This window comes from Selaginella moellendorffii, unplaced genomic scaffold (assembly GCF_000143415.4).
Source record: "Selaginella moellendorffii unplaced genomic scaffold, v1.0 SELMOscaffold_29, whole genome shotgun sequence".
NCBI classification, from domain to species: Eukaryota; Viridiplantae; Streptophyta; class Lycopodiopsida; order Selaginellales; family Selaginellaceae; genus Selaginella; species Selaginella moellendorffii.
Window position 1 is genome coordinate 113,299 of NW_003314290.1, and position 18,572 is coordinate 131,870.

Here is an 18,572-nt window from a genome sequence, read left to right on the forward strand (position 1 = left end):
TAATGATGGAGGTGTGAAAGCACCAGCAATGAGTTGTAGGACTTGACAATTATAAGGCAACTAAGCAAAAAGTGCAAAATAATTGGTTAAATTGGTAGAAGGTAAATACCTAAGACTTCTTATGGGGATAAGGAAGTTAGATATACCCTTATGGGGGAGAAACTACTTATGTTGCAAAATAGTAAGTCAATATTGTAAAAGGAATGCTCATTGCCAAAGAAGGCCATCATTGGGACACTTAAACACTCTAAAACACCAGAAAGTGGTGTTTGGTGTCACGAGGGCATTTTATAAGGCCCAAGGGACTAAGTCCCTAGCAAATGATGGATAGGAGGTGCTATCCAAAGGTCCAAGGTTTTGGAGACGGGAAAAATCCGCCTACCCGATTTGGACAAAGCCAAAAATGGGATTTTAGCAAAGGCTAATAATGGGCAAATAGAGGCCCATAAGTAGCAATGTTAATCCCGGTATGTGGGATTATAAAGTGAGCATGTCCAGATTGAGGGACCATTCCCTAAGTTATTGGGTAGGTTCATCCCTATGAATACTTGCTAAGGCATGGTAGAAGGTGCAAAGCTATCCTCCTAGTCTGGAGGAGAATAACCAAAGGAAACGTATAAGGCCAAAAGGCAAATAGTATTGGGATGGAACTGAACCATAGAAATCGAAGGGCATAACCAATGGTGGTTATGCAAGTTGGGAGTGGAGAATCAAGAGGGTGTTCAAGGATGTTGTTACTAGCAACCACGAGGTCATGAAGAGTCTAAAATGTGGAATAATCCATGTTAGACCATATGGTGAGTAGAGAGCTTGCGAAGGAGAAACCTTAACAAGTTAAGGAACAGAGTTCCTTGAACGTTCCCAAAGACAATTCTAGGTGGATAACTACCTAGAAAGCCAAGTGTAAATGGTTCCTAGAATGCGCAAAATCAAAGTGGCGCAACAGAAGCGTGGTCTTGAAGCTGGTCATGAGGCGAGGCTATCAAGGTTGGGGAAGTAATTCCCAAGTGTTCAAAGAGAGGGTTTTGAACAAAAGTCGATGGTTAAAGACTTTCACGCTTATTCATGAACCATGTTACGGTGGCCAAATGACTTGCTAAGTGAGATTGGCAAATCAAGGGAACAAATCCCCTAGTCAAAGCTGCTAACTTCGAAAGGGGTGGCCCATGGGGCCGAGTATGGAGGAGTCCATGCATGATCACAAACTTGCCAAGTGAGAGGATTTGGCAGTGCGGAGGAACTAGGTTCCTAAGTTGTGATCTATAGTGCGTTTTAAGTATATGTTGGTGCACTAACGTGGGGAGTCACGCCAAACATCTTGTGTGATGTCATCTGTAGATGCATATACAGAGGTTGGGTTCAAGTCCCGACCCTCTAGTGCTTGGGTTCAAGTCCAAAATCACTAGGGCGTGGTGATGGTTTGGAATATGAGAACACTCATTTTTCGGTGGTTATGGACTCTCAATGAAGAGACTGGTTTGGGCACACTGCCAAACGAAGGATGCCTCGGAGTCGTGATGCACAGTTAGATTGCTTAGTGTGGCTCGACATATATAACTTGAACACTTGGTGAGAGTGGCACCAAGGATGTGGTGAATGAAATGGGGACACCCAATCTCAGTTACTATAGACCCCTAGCCGAAAGGGCTAGCTTGGGTGCACTGCCAAATGTGGGGGATGCCCCTAGGGTCATTGTGATCAAAGTGTTGGTTTGAAGCATTGATGATAGTGTGGCTTGGTCAAGGTGACCAAGTGGGAAAAACACCTAAGGGAAATGATTTGTGATTATGCGATGGCATAATGAGTCTGAAGAAAGTAGTATCTAGGACTTATAGAGGTTGTGAGTGACACTCCTCCAAGTGGTCGATGGTGTGGTTAAGTGATTAAAGTAGAATGGAAAATTTAGTTGCTTACACACACCATCAACTCCACAAGCCTACTTTTGTAACACTTTGCATTTGTGTCTAAGTTTTTGCCAAGACCAACAGAGTTGTTTCTCATGCTAACTATCCATTAGCACTACCCCATAGCATTCGCACACAACTCTAAACTGAAGTTGCTTTCTTCTGGGAACACCTTTCCTATGACTTTAGTATGGCACATTCTGCCATCACTGAGATACCCACTATTCCTATACTTGGATTTTATGATCCTCCCCATCCTCCATAAGCACTACACACCTTAGTCCAAATGCTTCCATCAATCTTTTAGGACCATTCCTTGACTCCAATCAAGTCATTTAGCTTCTTGGACTTTATTAATCCCACGACATATAAGGTCTTATTTTTGAGGTGCCAGTTTGTTAGAATACAACTTTTTGTATTCATGTCCTACTCACCAAGACCACCATTACAAGTGTTATCCCAACACTTGATTATTTTTTGTTCTTTTATGGGCTACCTTCACCCCTTAGGACTATCTGTCCATATGATGAGAATATAAACTCATCCTCTAAGTACACCCCGAACTCCTAGAGTTGTTCCAACATTTATTCAAAGTAGCTCCAGCTACCATTTCAAAAATTTATGTCTTCATCCATATTTGACCTCTCACGGTCCTTAATTCCAGTCTCAAATTCATGAGCACCAGCCTCAACTATATGAGGATAATCTTGTGACTCATTTATTGTTTTGGAGTCTTTATCTTTCACGTGATCCTAACTATAGTTGCCTACCACAACTACAATAGCCAGTTTGCTAAGTCAAACGCTCATTTGGATCATATCCTCAACTCTCTAAGGAAACTTTTATACTGTTCCCAAGATCCCAAAGTCATTCCCTTATTCGCCCTTTTCTATCCACCACCTCATCTACAAGTTCATACCTGAATTGTACTGGAGAGCCCATGTCTTTCCGACTTGCTACTCCTCAAGGATAGGTCCACTTCTAAAACCTTCCAATGCCAACACCAGTGATGATATACTTAAGCACCAATAAAGGTCAAACTAAGGAACAGCTCAGATACCAAATTGTAAGCGACTAAATTTTCCATTATACTTTAGTCACTTAACCACACCACCGACCACTTGGAGGAGTCTCACTCACAACCTCCATAAGTCATATTTCGGACTTGGGCTTGCTAGCCCCGAGAATGGCATCCCCGCCACTCAACTTTTGCACTTGGTTCAAGTGCTCCACGTGTCCGGTCCCACGACCGACACCCAAAGGTACCTCCGACATATTGGCCCGTTACACTAAGGCCATGCCCATTCACCTTTGCCACACTGGTGGTCCAATACCACTTGCATCACAATCCCATCTCTCCAAAACTGAGCCATTCGTCCACGAGTGGTCATCCCAAATCCACTCTTTAGTATCCTTAGGATGCCCATAGATATGGGGAATAGCCTTCCCCAATATTCCTTTGTCAGTCCCTATCAAATCCCTTTCTGTCCATGGCCGTATTCGCCAACACTACCACTGGATCAAGGCCCGCAGACCCGACCACTAAGTCTCATTGTCCTTTGAGACTTCCTTACCATGTGACCGTATTCTTAGTCACTACACTAGAGGATTGCTCCTCCTCCTTTCCACAATCTGGGACTTTGGGACAACATTTCAGAACACCGTGGCCCTACACGAGCCTCAGGGGTACTCTTTCCATCTTCCGTCTTTTGGTGCTCTAGCCATGGGCTTAGAGCAAGGTTCCATTGAGCCACACTAGGTGTCCAAGTAGGTAATGCCACCCACACTTTGACTGAGAGCATCGACCATTTGATCTCCCAGGGGAACTAAAGCCAGCTCTTGAACACTTCACCAAGCTACCCCGCTTGTCAGTCTGTATTCACTCTAGCTTTGGACTTCCCAGTGGTTATCCCATCACCCAACACCTTGGTACAACTTTCCTGGGCCAAACTGGCCTTCCTTGGCCAAATTGGCTCCACTAGAGTCCTCCCCTACTATACTTTTGGAGCTCATCAAACCCCCTAGGGTCTGGGAGACGAACAATTTGGGCTTTCACCCTCTCAGACTCGAACTCAAACTCAGACTCAGACTCAGACTCAGACTCGGACTCGAGCTTGGGCTCGGTCTCGGCCTCGGTCCCGGTCTCAATCTCAGTCTCAGTCTCAACTTCAGACTCCATCTCGGGTCCTTCTCAGACTCCATCTCTGATTCCATCTCAGGTCCATCTCAAACTTCATCTTGGGTCCATCTCGGACTCCATCTCGGTCCATTTCGGACTCCATCTCGGACTCCATCTTGCATCCATCTCGGACTCCATCTTGGACTCCATCTCAGGTCCATCTCGGACTCCATCTCGGTCCATCTTGGACTCCATCTCGGACTCCGTCTCGGGTCCATCTAGGACTCCATCTCGGACTCCATCTCATGTCCATCTTGGGTCCATCTCAAGTCCCTTTTCTAGAGACTCTCTTATTGTTCGCTTCATGCTCGTTCTTTGAGCACTCCAACCGGAGTTCCACTCCCGCTCTTGACCTTTCAAGTCGGAGCTTTTAGTCCAAACATGTTACGCTCATTTGGCTTTGCTTCGGCCACTACCACGTGGCACCCTTTTAGCTCCACTTTGGGGCTTAGGGATTTGTGTTTCACAACAACTTATCTTGGGTACTATATTTTTCATGAGGGTTTGCAAGTTGATCCTAACAAAATTATGACTGTTCTAAAGTTCTGTACTCCGAAGTGTGTGAATAATGTATAACACTTCCTAGGTAAGGTGCAATATCTCAATTGTTTTATAAATCATCTTTCTGATCACACTGGACTATTGCAAGCATTGATAAAGTCATCAACGTCATCTTTTATTTAGTCTACATACTGTGAGTGGGTGTTCATAGATCTTAAGGAGCTATTAATGACTTCTTTGGTTTTTGCGTATTTTGACTACACTCAACTTTTCATTCTGCACATGGATGCTTCTGATAGTGATCTTGAAAATGTGTTGATGCAAAAGAGTCCAAATGTGCCTAATCAGCAACATCCCATTGCATATATAAGTTGTATATTATAACCAATAGGGCAAATTACTCCACGATAGAAAAAGACTATTTAGCAATAATTTAGGGTTTTTAGAAACTTCATGCATATCAACATGGTTCTTGAACATTACTAAAAGGTGATCATGCTGTCATTATTTCATTATTGAAGAGGAAAAATTTGGTTGGTTATATTCCTTAGTGGGTTTTAAAGCTTTAAATATATGTTATTCATCACTCGGGAAGTTTTATGGTTGATGTTGATGCCCTTTCTTTAGCTCCTCTTCTTTTTTCACTCTCTTTTCATATTTTTGATAAGTATGTTGTTCTAGCTAATGATAGTTGTTGTACTTGAGATTCAGTGTCCATAAGGTGCAGAGCAAGATTTATCTGTTTTTGATGAGGTTTGCAAGACTCAAAAGATTAAGCTATGGATTTGAAGGCTTCAAGATGAGTTTGAGAATCTTGCATCATTTATTGATGACTTGACATTCTAGCATTTATATTTTCAATATCACTTTGAAAACAACTTTCTTTATTTTGTGAAGACAGATCCTGATGATCATTTATGGTTGGTGGTGCCTTCAATCTTTATTTCACAGTTTCTCCATACCTACCATAATTTTTCTATTGTAAGCAGGCATATGGGATATCATTATGTGACCGAGAAGTTGCGCAAGTCTTTTTATGGGCCAGAGATATGACATGATGTTATCCGGTATATGTGTAGCTACATTTGGTGCCAAATTTGTAATACTCCCCCTCATGCTACGGAAGGATGGTTGAAATTAATTGTAATGTCTCATCTATTTGAGTTAGTGGCATTTGATCTTATAAAACCTTTTCCACAATCAACTACTAGCAATGAGTATTTTATTATTGCTTTTGATTACTTAACTTGTGTAAGCGACTAAATTTTCCATTCTACTTTAGTCACTTAACCACACCTCCGACTACTTGGAGGAGTCTCATTCACAACCTCCATAAGTCCAATTCAGGACTTGGGACTTGCTAGCCCTGAGAATGGCATCCATGCCACTCAACATTTGCACTTGGTCCAAGTGCTCCACATGTCTGATCCCATGACCGACACTCAAAGGTACCACCGACATGGCAGCTTGTTACGCTAAGGCCATGCCGAATCACCTTTGCCACACTAGTAGTCCAATACCCCTTGCATCACAATCTTGGCTCTCCAAGACTAGGCAAACCATCCGTGAGTGGTCATCTCAGATCCACTCCTTAGCATCCTTAGGATGCCCACCGACAAGGGGAATAGCCTTCCCCAATATCCCTCTGTCAGTCCCCACTAAGTCCCTTTCTGCCCCTAGCCGTGTTTGCCAACACTGCCACTAGATCGAGGCCCACAGGCCCGACCACTAAGTCCCACGGTCCTCTGGGACTTCCTCACCACACGACTGTGTCCTTGGTCACTACCCCAGAGGACTGCTCCTCTTCCTTTCCACAGTCTGGGCCTTTAGGACAACATTTCGGAACACCGTGGCCTTACGCGAGCCACCTGGGTACTCTCCCCGCCTTCCGCCCTTAGGTGCTCTAGCCATGGGCTTAGAGCGAGGTTCCGTTGAGCCACGCTTGGTATCCAAGTAGGTAGTGCCACCCACACTTGGACTGGGAGCATCGGCCAGTCGATCTCCCGAGGGAACTAGAGCCGGCTCTTGAACACTTCACCAAGCTACCCCGCTTGTCGGTCCGTATTCACTCTAGTCTTGGACTTCCCAGTGGTCAGTTCATCACCCAACACTGGGTCTGGCCTTCCTGGGCCAAACTGGCCTTTCCTGGCCAAACTGGCTCCACTGCAGTCCTCCCCCTACTATACTTTTGAAGCTCACTAAACCCCCCAGGGTCTGGGAGACGAACGCTTTGGGCTTTCACCCTCTCAAGCTCGAACTCGGACTGGGCCTCGGACTCGGACTCGGATTCGGACTCGGATTCGGACTCGGCCTCGGCCTTGGTCTCGGTCTCGGTCCCGATCTCGGTCTCGGTCTCGGTCCCGGTCTCGGTCTTGGTCCCGGTCTCGACTTCAGACTCCATCTCGGGTCCATCTCGGACTCCATCTCGGACTCCATCTCGGGTCCATCTCGGGTCCATCTCGGGTCCATCTCGGACTCCATCTCGGACTCCACCTCGGACTCCATCTCGGGTCCTTCTCGGACTCCATCTCGGGTCCATCTCGGACTCCATATCGGACTCCACTTCGGACTCCACTTCGGATCCATCTCAGACTCCATATCGGACTCCACTTCGGGTCCATTTCGGACTCCATATCGGACTCCACTTTGGACTCCACTTCGGATCCATCTCGGACTCCATATCGGACTCCATCTCGGACTCCACTTCGGACCCCATATCGGACTACTTTGGGTCCATCTCAGACACTTCCACGTGTTATGTGTTGGTCCTTTTTGGGTCCCTTTTTGGAGCCTTGCTTATTGGTTGCCTCGTGCTTGCTCCTCGAGCACTTTGTTGGGAGTTCCACTCCCGCTCTCGACCTTCCAAGTCGGAGCTTTTTAGCCCGAATGCGTTATGCTCGTTTGGCTTTCGCTTCGGCCACTATCACATGGCACCCTTCCGGCTCCACTTTGGGGCCTAGGGATTTTGTGTCTCACAACTTGCTAGGTGGAAGTTAGTGCTTTTGTAAGCACCTCCACAACTACTGTTAGATAATTTCTCCTCAATCGAGTGGTGTTCCAGCAATCTTGTTTAGAGCGGATTACCTAGGCCACATACAAGTAAAATAACAATAGTGCTACAACTTCTATCATTTTCCACTTACAAAGTACATAATAGATGGCTTGGTATTAGTTTGTTTTCCCCATTTTACAATATGTGGTTTATATAAAGCTCCAAAAATTATACATGTGCAACAATTGAAATACTTTGTACAAAAAGATCAGGAATAGTTGGCACCACCTACACATCCACTAATGCTTCCTCTTGATATTCCTCTAAATCCTAGCCCATCTATGAGAGAACCTTGATGGTCTTCCATTATTCCGAGAAGAGGGGATAATATAAGGTCCAAGTGTATGGTTACGCTACCATATATTAATATTAGTGTAGTGGGATTTAGGTAGCTGTTGGATTAGTTTCAATCCAAACCACTCACTCTTATATATAAACTAGGTTTTTTAGGCTAATTGATATGCACATTTTCTATATTGCCTTTTTATATTCCATGCACTTACAGCTCTAATTACAAAACAATTCTAAATCATCATGATGTATAATAAAATTTTAAAAAGTGATCCAAGATTTTATTATAATATTTTATCCTAATTATCCTAAATAATTCACCCACTTTAACTAATACACAAGAAATAATGTTTTGAAATAAAATAAAAAATATTTATATATCAAATTGAAAAATATTATAAAATCTAAAAAGTGTATAATAGCATATTCGGAAATCTAGATGAGTGGATGTCATAACTTAAACCATCTAAATGTTTAAATATTTTATAAATTTTTAAAAAGTAACAGTATATTAATTATATTTTTTGATAAAATTAAAATAAATAAAACATTATAAATGTATATACTAATATAGTTAAAAGGGATGTTTATAAACATATATATTTGAAACACTTCTTATTCAATAAATTTATTAATGTATTAATAAAAGATCATTTAAAGTATTTATTAAAGTAAACCATATTATCTATTTAAGTCTTCTATAGCTCTCATAAAATTAATATTTTTAGGTTTTCACATGCTATATCTCATTAACTTTATTTATAATAGAATATTAGTTAAGATAAAAACATAAACACATGTCTGATTTTATCATAAAGAAATAAATTAATATCAGGGATAGAGGCAATTTGCAACTAGTAAAAAAATAGAAATTTTTCTTCTTGGTCAAAAAACTTTAATTAGTGTCAATATAGACAATTATATTATTATTTTCCATTACCTTACAAACTTGTATATTTTCTTCTTTTTCATAAAATTTTTTGTAACACTAAACATATTTTTATAACATTAAATTGCCCATCTTATGTAAATAAAATTTATTTATATTTTCTAATAATAATATTTAAGTAAAATATTTGATCAATTTTATAAATGTGTTGATTATAAATATTACTTATGACTCTTCTTTTGTAAACTATTAAATTATAATACACTAAACAACTACATATCACTCTCTTCTGTAAAAGTTATGGGAATAATCATAATGATTTTAAACACTGATCTTGTAACAGTTCTCTGACATTTACCAATTATGTTAATAACTAACTCTAGGTAATTTATTTTTGATTTCCAAAGTCCACATAGTACCAGATCAAGTTAATCACTAAAACTTTGTCATTCACATGTTAACTAAAGTTGAAAAAATATAGAATCACTTCAATATACATAAGGTTATTGACTAAAGTTATTAACTAAATCAAAGTATTTTTCAATAACAAATAACAAAATTTATTAATAAATTTAAATAAAATAAAAAAGGATTTAGTGTATATTTTTTATAAATTTAATTATTTTTATTTACAAATGATAATATATTTTATTAATTTTATTTTATTATTTAATATCAAATTTAACTTTTGATGATTCTTCTATGTAAAATAATTGATTAAAGTGGCATTAATTTATAACATTTATGTTATGACTAATTTTTTCAGTCGTTACTTTTTATTTTTTAATTATATCTGTAAATGTAGTTTATATTTATCTCACAATTTTTAATTGTAATAAAAGTTATTTTAAATATTAGTTATTATGTAGGTAACTTAATATATTTTGATTTTTAAATTATTTATTTATTTTTAAAAATATTCTTTATTACAGATATATTGAGAAAATTTTACTTTCAAATATTTTTTTTATCTATTAGTAATATAAAATTTTGTTGTACTTATTTAAAATTTTGTTCAGAAATTTGATTACATTTGAATGTAGTCAGAATCCTTTGAAATGAGCTAAAGGGCAGAAAAGAAAACAATAGGGCATAAACAGCTCTCATGGAAATCCATATCCCACCCTTAGACCAAATGGATTTATGAACTAGTTACAAAGTCTTTCTTTTTTTCTCACCTTAATAAGATCTCATTGCAAGAAGAATTCATGCCCGTGTGCACCACACACACCACCACTGCTGCCAGCCATCCCAGTCAACTCTCCATATGGCACCACTGTCCGCCGCACAGCACCAGCAGTGGGAACTGGCGAGCTTGATCGCACCTCGACCACTTTACACACATGAAAAGTGGAAAACAACAAGTTGGACATCCAAATGTGGTTGTATGTATCATCAGGATGTCTACAGAAAGTTAAAAGCATCACTTCTGAATGGTTTTGGGTCAACTGTCAAATCATAATTTTTTCAACTACAAATAATCCAAACTTTAATTCACATGGAAAAGTTTTGTGGAAAATCCCTTTTATAATATAGTTTCATCTAATATTAATTTGTTTTCAGTGAAGATGTGAATACTGAGAAACACAGCTCTAGCTGCTAAAGCTACAGGAAGAGGGAGGCAGTGTAGCATGTACATTCCAGAGTCCACGATGTCAAGGTTGAGTTCACTAGCTCGGACGGATCTCCAACACACTGCATCTTAACCGATAGCTCCAAACTTGGTCAGTGTTTACCATTTCTTTCTCTCGACCAAGCTCGTTTCTCTTCAGTTCTTTGAATGTAGGATCATATCCATCACCAGCAAGTGAGAGGCAGGATCATCATAATCCACCTCGTGAAGTCCCCTCGCAGCTCGTATCCCTTGCGTGACTCTAGAGTGCAATCTACACGCTCCAAGAAACGCCCCCCAGGAAGCTCCGTCCGCCAGCCAAGGCATCACTTGGATCAAAGCCTCGGCCCGCTCCGTGTGCCCGGACTTCCCGAGAATGTCAATCAAACAGCAGTAGTGCTCCTGCCGAGGAGTGATCCCGTAATCGCTTTCCATGGACCGGAAGAAGCAGCACCCTTGTTCGAGCATTCCTTCGTGGCTACAAGCTCCTAGAACGCTCAACAAGCTCGTAGTATCCGGCTCCAAGCCCTCTTGCTCCATCCTCCTGAAGAGCTCCAGCGATCTTTTCCCGTGACCAAGCGCAACCACCATCGTCGTCCACGAAACTAGATCTTTCATTGGCATTTTTTCAAAGAACTGGCTCGCTAGCCCGGCTTGGGCATACCCTTTCAGCATTATATTCCATGCAAACATGCCCTTCTCGGGCATATCCTCCCAAATGCCATGAGCCTTGAGAAGATTCCCTGACCCGACGAGCATCTCCAGAACTATTGTCCATGATACCAAATTCACATCTACCATCGATTTGAACATAGCCATGCCTTCCTCTATACATCCACTTCTTACAAAAGCGTGAAGTAAAGCATTATTTACTTTGGCATTATGTATGGGCATCTTATCATACATGGATTTGGCCATCTCTAAGTCACCATTCTGCGAATATGCGGTGACCATAGACGTACACGCGACTAAGCTTTGACTGGGCATCCGGTCAAACATAGTCTTTGCTTTGATCACGTTGCCACTCCTTGCGTAGGAAGCCAGCATGACGTTCCAACAGATTAAGTTCCATTCGGGCATATTTTCAAAGAATGTGATCTCTGCTTGTTTTTCGTTTAAGGCTGCTAGCAATGTAGTCCATGAGACAATGTCATGTTGGGGCATAGAGTGAAAAACCCTTTTGGCGGTATCTATTTCGTTCGCATGAGAATATGCGTGGAGCAATGCTGCCCATGAAACAATGTCCCTCTCAGGCATGGAATCAAACAGTTCCTGAGCCTGATAGATATGCCCGTTTCGGGCATATTCTGAAAGGAGTATATTCCAGGACCTGAGATCCCATTGAGGAATCTGTCTAAAAAGGAGAACTGCCCGTGATTCATGTGCCTCACAGTAAGCTTGCAAAAGTATATTCCAAGCGAGAACAGTGTTGTGAGGCATTGAGTCGAAGACTTGTTTAGCTCCACTTAGATGCCCAGCACGGGTATATACTTGAAGGATTGTTATCCAAGATACAAGATTCCTTTCTGGCATTGCGTCAAAGGTTTCTGATGCTGCGGGAATGTTTCCAAGCTGGAAATATGCTGCAAGCATGGAGTTCCAAGATGCTAGATTCTTTTGTGGCATTTGTTCGAAGAGAATCTTGGCTGACTCAACATCACAGTTTCGACAATAGGCCGAAATCATAGTGTTGTATGAAACAACACTCCGATCTGGAAGTCCATCGAAAAGGGATTTGACCTCACTGAACTGGTCATTTTGTGAATATGCCGATATCAACGAGTTCCAAGAAACTACACTCCAAAAGGGCATCTTATCAAAAATATCCTTTGCTCCATTTAAATCCCCACTTTCTGCATAGGCCGCCAACATCGCATTCCACGAAACCTCATTCCGATCCGGCATTACATCAAAAAGATGCTTCGATTTAAGAAAATGCCTCTCTTGGGCATATGCCGAGAGCATTGTGTTCCACGATACTATGCTCTTATGTGGAATGGAATTAAAACAAATTTCCGCCCCTCGTATATTCCCGTTCCTAGAATAAGCGGCTAAAAGTTTATTCCATGAAATGGTATCTTCTGGATTTGCAGGCACACACACGCACTCGATCTTTTCTAGATGCCCATTGTGGGCATAATTCGTAGACATTGAGAATTTGGAGCTTGCAATAAAGTCAAAACTGGCACTAAAATATAATAGTTAAAATAGATTAATACGGTATTGCGTTTGTTTTTAAAAATGTGGCCCATTTAAATCGACGGTAGAGATTGGGGACGAGGGTTTTTTCAAACGCAAAGCTCCCGGCATCTGCTCACGCATGATCGCATCGCATTGACTGATCGGTGGCGCTGCGCAGGCGCTGTCACTGGCAATCGCGAGCTCGCATTCCCTCCATCCTTTTCTCTTCGATCTTGGAGCGCCTAGGGTATTGTGGCCATAATCACAGGCTTTCTTGTTTGAATTTCACTCAATTCCTCGTCGATCCCAGGTCTCGCAATGTCGAATCGCGGCATCGACATGGTTCTTGTCAAGACGATCGACGGATCGCCGTCGCCCGATCCGGCGGCGGTGCTACTGCCCGCTCGCTATCCATCCATGCCGAGGTATCCTCCCTCGCCGCCCAGGCCCGACATCGACGCCGCGCAAATCCAGAGCGTCTCCTTCAAGGTAACGGGCATGAAATGCACTGCCTGTGCTGGATCTATCGAAAAGGCTCTCAAAAGACTCCCGGGGATCAAAGAGGCGGCGGTGGCGGTGATCCAAGAGAAGGCCCAGGTTGTCTTTCACCCAGCTTTCGTTGACGTAAGTTCTTTCTTTATTCTTTAGAAGCGAAGAACTTTTCTTTCGATCTAAAAGTCGTCGTTGTCCTGTTTTCCCACTTCCCAGGTAGAGACTATCCGCGAAGCCATTGTCGACGCTGGCTTTGACGCGGCCCTCTTGGAAGATCCTGTCGAGCAGTCGACCAACACAGTGTGTCGTCTCCGTGTCAGAGGCATGACTTGCACGTCGTGCTCGGGTTCGATCGAGGCGGCGCTCAGGAAGATCCAGGGGGTGAAAACTGCGGTGGTGGCTCTCGCCACCGAGCAGGCTGAGATCCTCCATGACCCCAGAGTGGTGAGCTGCGCGAAACTTATGGAAGCTGTGGAGGATGTTGGCTTCGAGGCCGAGTTGATCAGCGCCGGAGAGGAGAGGAACAAGGTCCACTTGCAGCTGGAAGGGGTGCATTCGCAAGAAGGCTTTCGAAACATCGTCACCTCGCTCGAGGCTTTGGCTGGGGTGACGGAGGTGGAGCTTTTCCCTACGGAGGAAAGAGTGGTGGTTTCTTACGACCCGGACTTAACAGGACCGCGATGTTTCATAGAGATCATCGAGCAGACGGGACCGGCGAATATGTACAAAGCTCGTTTGGCTATGGGAGCAGACCGTCGTCCGGATATGAAGACCGAGATCAAGCACTACTGGAACCTCTTCTTATGGAGCATAATCTTCACGGTTCCGGTGTTCTTGCTGGGGATGGTGTTCATGTACACTCCGGGCATCAAGAGACACATCGAGAAGAAGGTGATCAACATGTTGTCCATCGGACAGATACTGCGCTGGGTCTTGTCTACACCAGTCCAGTTCATCATTGGGTGGCGTTTCTACGTCGGGGCTTACAATGCGCTGCGACATGGCTCGGCCAACATGGACGTTCTCATAGCTCTCGGAACGAATGCTGCGTACTTCTACTCGGTCTACACTGTTCTACGATCTGCGACGTCCCATTCCTTCGAAGGGACGGACTTTTTCGAGACGAGTTCCATGCTCATATCGTTTATCTTGCTGGGGAAGTTCCTGGAGGTTCTGGCCAAAGGGAAAACGTCGGAGGCCATTGCGAAACTTATGAGTCTTACGCCGGATACGGCCATCCTTCTCACGGTGGACGAGGGAGGAAGCGTTGTTTCCGAGCGTGAAATAAGTACGCAGCTCATACAACGAAACGACATCGTCAAAGTCTTGCCTGGTTCCAAAGTGCCAGCGGATGGAGAGGTCACTTGGGGACAGAGTCATGTAAACGAGAGCATGATTACTGGTGAAGCTCGACCGGTTGCAAAACACGGCGGAGACAAAGTCATTGGTGGAACTATGAACGAAAACGGGGTGCTTCACGTACGGGCAACTCATGTTGGATCCGAGACGGCTCTTGCACAGATCGTTAGACTGGTGGAGGCGGCACAAATGGCCAAAGCTCCCGTTCAGAAGTTCGCTGATCGTATATCTCGATACTTCGTTCCCATGGTACGCGTATGTGTTTCGCTGTTGTGTGACTGATGGTTCTTCTTTTACTTCTTTCAGGTTGTTCTTGCATCAGCTTTAACATGGGGTCTGTGGTTTGCTGCTGGAAAAGCTAGCTGGTATCCCAAGTCTTGGATCCCATCGAGCATGGACGAATTCGAACTGGCACTTCAATTCGGCATCGCTGTGCTGGTCATTGCATGTCCTTGCGCCCTGGGGCTTGCTACGCCTACTGCTGTCATGGTTTCAACTGGAAAAGGAGCCACGCAAGGTGTTCTTATCAAAGGTGGTGCTGCTTTGGAGATGGCACGCAACGTAAGTAGTTCACGTCCGAGAGAGTTGTACTTGAGCTGTTTATTTTCAGGTTGACTGCATTGTGTTCGACAAGACGGGTACACTTACGAAGGGAGAGCCGAGTGTTGTTAACACGAAGCTATTTCAGAACATTGCTCTGAAGGTGTTCTTTACGATCGTTGCTAGTGCCGAGGTACGAGGGATGTGTTTCCGTCTCGACAAGTATTTTAACATGTTTGGTTTTGTTGTCGCAGGCCAACAGCGAGCATCCCCTAGCCAAGGCAATAGTCGAGTATGCAAAAGGTCTGAGCGCAGAAGAACCCTTTGAGCAGCAGCAAGTGGAGGATTTCAAAGCTATCCCTGGACAGGGAATTCAAGCAGTTGTGATGGGAAAAGGACTGCTGGTTGGGAACCAAAAACTCATGTCTGAGAACGGGGTCTCACTTCCTCTGGAAGCCTCAGAGCAGCTCAAGGACGTTGAAGTGCTGGCCAGGACGGCGGTGCTGGTTGCAGTCGACGGGGAACTCACGGGCATCATCTCCATAGCAGACCCGATCAAACCAGAGGCGCCGGCAGTGATCTCCATGCTCAAGCTGATGAAGATCAAGAGCATCATAGTGACTGGAGATAACCGAGGCACAGCTCTCGCGGTTGCTCGAGAGGTTGGTATCCGGACGGAGGACGTGATAGCCGAGGCCGATCCAAAAGCCAAGGCCGAGAGAGTCAAGGAGTTGCAAGTAAGTTGGCCATTTCTCTTTCCAAGCTCGAGACTAATGCTTTGGTTTTGAAACTTTAGAGCGCGGGCATGGTGATCGCAATGGTCGGAGATGGTATCAACGATTCCCCAGCTCTGGTTGCCGCGGACGTTGGAGTTGCCATTGGTGCCGGCACGGACATAGCGATCGAGGCCGCGGACATAGTTCTCATGAAGAGCCACCTCGAGGACGTGGTCACCGCCATCGATTTGTCCAGGAAGACGTTCTCGAGGATCCGACTCAACTACGTCTGGGCTCTGGGATACAACGTCCTGGGAATCCCAATCGCGGCTGGAGCGCTCTATCCTTCCGCGAGGTTCCGGCTTCCACCATGGATCGCTGGAGCTGCCATGGCGGCCTCGTCCGTGAGCGTCGTGTGCTCGTCGCTGCTACTCAAATACTACAAGAGGCCGAAGAAGCTGGAGCACATCGTCCACTAAAGAACGATCGATCGAAGGTTTGGATTTCTAGTTTCTAGCACTACCTACTTGTACAGGTGATAGCTCTTTGGCGAGTAACCGATGATCTTGCTATCCTTTGCCTTTTCTTGCGAGCTCGATCGCTTCGTCCAGCAGACCTTTCAAAGACCGGGCCATTTGTCTAGAGGAAAAGAGATGGAGTGAGAATGGCGAGAAAGAGAGAAAGAGAGAAGACTACCTGGTGGATTCGATGTTGTCGAAGATAAACTTGGCTCTATCTTGGAGAGCGCCCACTGCCCATCTCTTGATCAAGTACCTTTGCTTCTTTGCCGGGAGTGGATGCTTTGTCCTGGGCATAGAAAAGATTTATTTAGGGTTTATAGTGACTGGCTATGGCGGGGGAGAGCAATGCGGCCCTGGCCAGCGGATGCCCGTGCTCGTTTCTAGGCGCTCGGAGCCGGATTTCCTCGCAGCGGCATTGCGCGCCTGGATTTCAGGTGAGTGGCTCTGATTTTGGCGTTTCTCCTTGTGAAAATGCGATGCGTTTGTTCTGAAGATTTCGAGTGCTTTGCATTGCATTTGTCTCACTTGTTCTTCTGTTTTCTCGATCCAGATCATCGGAAAAGGAAGAAAAATCTCCAGACTCTACTCCGTTAGAATGTGCCAGCAAAGTTCTCCCGGATCAAAGGATGTTTTCCACTCGGTCCCAGAGTACGTGTTCCCGCAGAACCTCGATCTACCGCCGGTTCTCCCGACCAACAAGAAGAGACCATACGTGAGGCCGATCAAGCTCGTCCTCCGGGAGAGTCGACGAAGGAAGAAGCTGGGGCTGATACCACACTTTTGGGACGCTCCACGCAACGGGATGCTCGTGGAGCGCCTCATTCCCGTGGCGTACGAGGTGATGAAGCAGCTGGGAATCCTGGAAGAAGGGGTGAAGAAACTCATGGAAGTTGTTCCAGTGCAAGCTTGCAGGTAACTCTCTCGTCTCTCGTCTCTGCTTGTATTCATTTCTAAAGTCTTGACAGTGTGATCTTCACACAGTTGCTGCAAAGACATCCATGTTGGAGCGTCCGGCCACCTGATAAGAACTTGCAAAGGCTCCGGCTGTGCTTCACGGCGAGGCGCTCACGCGTGGATAAAAGCCTATCCCCCGGACGTGCTCGTTCCAACAGAGTGCTACCACATCCTGGATAGGCTGGCTTCTCCGATCATCCACGAACAAAGGTTCTCGGTTCCCAGGCTGTGTGCCATCACCGAGCTCTGCATCCAAGCTGGCTACGAGCATCCGGACTATCCGGTGGTGAGATGGGCCAGGATATCCGGCAGGCAGGTCGGCAGCGGCCGAGCTCAAGTTGCCGAGTCCCGGCTGCTCAAGCCGTATACGGGATTTCCTGGCGATTCCGGGCACACTGCGGGCAGGAAAGACTCGACCAAGGAAGGGAGATTTGTCCGCAAGATGCTAAGGCCAGGGACTGACAACACCATCTTTGGGGAGCCGAACGAAGCCGAGGATGGGGACGAAGAGCTGGAAACCACTAACAGGGAAGAAGACGAAGAAGAAGAAGAAGACCAAGTTGGCGGAATCGAAGAAGAGGCCCAAGGTAGTGAAGAGAGCTTCCTGGAGGGAAGAGTTTTTGATCCGGCAAGAGACGAGATAGTGGCGACGGCCGAGAGAACTATCGAGGCGTTCCACACGGTGAGGAAGGGCATCCAGCTGATGATGAAGAAGTACGTTGTCAAGGCGTGCGGTTACTGCCCCGAGATCCACGTCGGGCCTCGCGGCCACCGGGTGAAGATTTGCGGAGCTTTCAAGCACCAGCAGCGGGATGGCAAGCACGGGTGGCAAGAGGCCGCGCTGAGCGATATCTTTCCTCCGAATTTCGTGTGGCACGTCCCGAGCGGCCATAGCCCGGCTCTGCGGCCGGAGCTGCGGCGGTACTATGGACAGGCACCCGCAGTGGTGGAGCTGTGTGTGCAAGCAGGTGCTCGGGTGCCCGTGAAGTGGAAGCCTTTTATGAGGAGCGATGTTGTCATACCGGATGTAGAAGAGAAGAGTGTTGTATGCTGACGAAAATAGCGTCTCAAAATTTCCAAAAAGTTTGTAAAAGCATTCTAGCTGTGAATAATTTGTTCGTGAACAATAGTATACAGCATATTACGTTATAGTAGAGACTTTTTAACTACTTCAACAATGAGCAAGGTTTTAAGGTGGTTTATCGACTCGTCACAATTCTCAAGCTGCCTCGGTTCTTGCAGGTTTTTGCTTTTGTTTTTGTGTATGGCAGCAAGCCAGCGCGCTGTGAGATACTCTAGATACTCTCATGACACCATCTCTAGCAGCCACCAACATTGGCACTCCCAGATCCTGAGTTGGAAGAAGTGGCGAGAATGGAGT

At 44.9% G+C, this 18,572-nt stretch overlaps 3 protein-coding genes and 1 long non-coding RNA gene across 4 annotated transcripts; 2 read left to right on the forward strand and 2 right to left on the reverse strand.

Annotated features, from left to right (window-relative positions):
* Window positions 1-10,584: 10,584 nt before the first annotated feature.
* On the reverse strand, window positions 10,585-12,579 carry LOC9645509 (pentatricopeptide repeat-containing protein At4g02750). The gene has a single exon (XM_002975975.2). It carries the CDS (start codon window positions 12,577-12,579, stop codon window positions 10,585-10,587), a length of 1,995 nt encoding a protein of 664 aa, XP_002976021.2.
* A 27-nt stretch (window positions 12,580-12,606) lies between these two features.
* Window positions 12,607-16,300, forward strand: LOC9645985 (probable copper-transporting ATPase HMA5). Its single transcript, XM_002975790.2, has 7 exons — window positions 12,607-12,856; window positions 12,920-13,233; window positions 13,318-14,709; window positions 14,767-15,021; window positions 15,071-15,193; window positions 15,255-15,737; window positions 15,797-16,300. The coding sequence occupies exons 2-7, from the start codon at window positions 12,928-12,930 to the stop codon at window positions 16,193-16,195; spliced, it is 2,958 nt and encodes a 985-aa protein (XP_002975836.2). The 5' UTR covers window positions 12,607-12,856; window positions 12,920-12,927; the 3' UTR covers window positions 16,196-16,300.
* On the reverse strand, window positions 16,171-16,528 carry LOC112348466. The gene is made up of 2 exons (XR_002993048.1): window positions 16,413-16,528; window positions 16,171-16,355 (listed from the first exon to the last, which is right to left on the reverse strand). It is a non-coding gene; the product is annotated as an uncharacterized LOC112348466 (long non-coding RNA).
* A 5-nt stretch (window positions 16,529-16,533) lies between these two features.
* On the forward strand, window positions 16,534-18,315 carry LOC9645512 (APO protein 1, chloroplastic). Its single transcript, XM_024681036.1, has 3 exons — window positions 16,534-16,671; window positions 16,788-17,149; window positions 17,219-18,315. The coding sequence occupies exons 1-3, from the start codon at window positions 16,567-16,569 to the stop codon at window positions 18,243-18,245; spliced, it is 1,494 nt and encodes a 497-aa protein (XP_024536804.1). The 5' UTR covers window positions 16,534-16,566; the 3' UTR covers window positions 18,246-18,315.
* The last annotated feature ends 257 nt before the right edge of the window (window positions 18,316-18,572 follow it).

Bases quoted from the DNA above. Each gene is read 5' to 3' on its own strand.
- LOC9645509 (XM_002975975.2), bottom strand. From the start codon at position 12,579: ATGTCTACGAATTATGCCCACAATGGGCATCTAGAAAAGATCGAGTGC.
- LOC9645985 (XM_002975790.2), top strand. From the start codon at position 12,928: ATGTCGAATCGCGGCATCGACATGGTTCTTGTCAAGACGATCGACGGA. The intron at 15,194-15,254 runs GTACGAGGGATG...TTGTTGTCGCAG, and splicing joins CGATCGTTGCTAGTGCCGAG to GCCAACAGCGAGCATCCCCT. The intron at 15,738-15,796 runs GTAAGTTGGCCA...TTGAAACTTTAG, and splicing joins AGAGAGTCAAGGAGTTGCAA to AGCGCGGGCATGGTGATCGC.
- LOC9645512 (XM_024681036.1), top strand. From the start codon at position 16,567: ATGGCGGGGGAGAGCAATGCGGCCCTGGCCAGCGGATGCCCGTGCTCG. The intron at 16,672-16,787 runs GTGAGTGGCTCT...TTCTCGATCCAG, and splicing joins ATTGCGCGCCTGGATTTCAG to ATCATCGGAAAAGGAAGAAA. The intron at 17,150-17,218 runs GTAACTCTCTCG...ATCTTCACACAG, and splicing joins GTTCCAGTGCAAGCTTGCAG to TTGCTGCAAAGACATCCATG.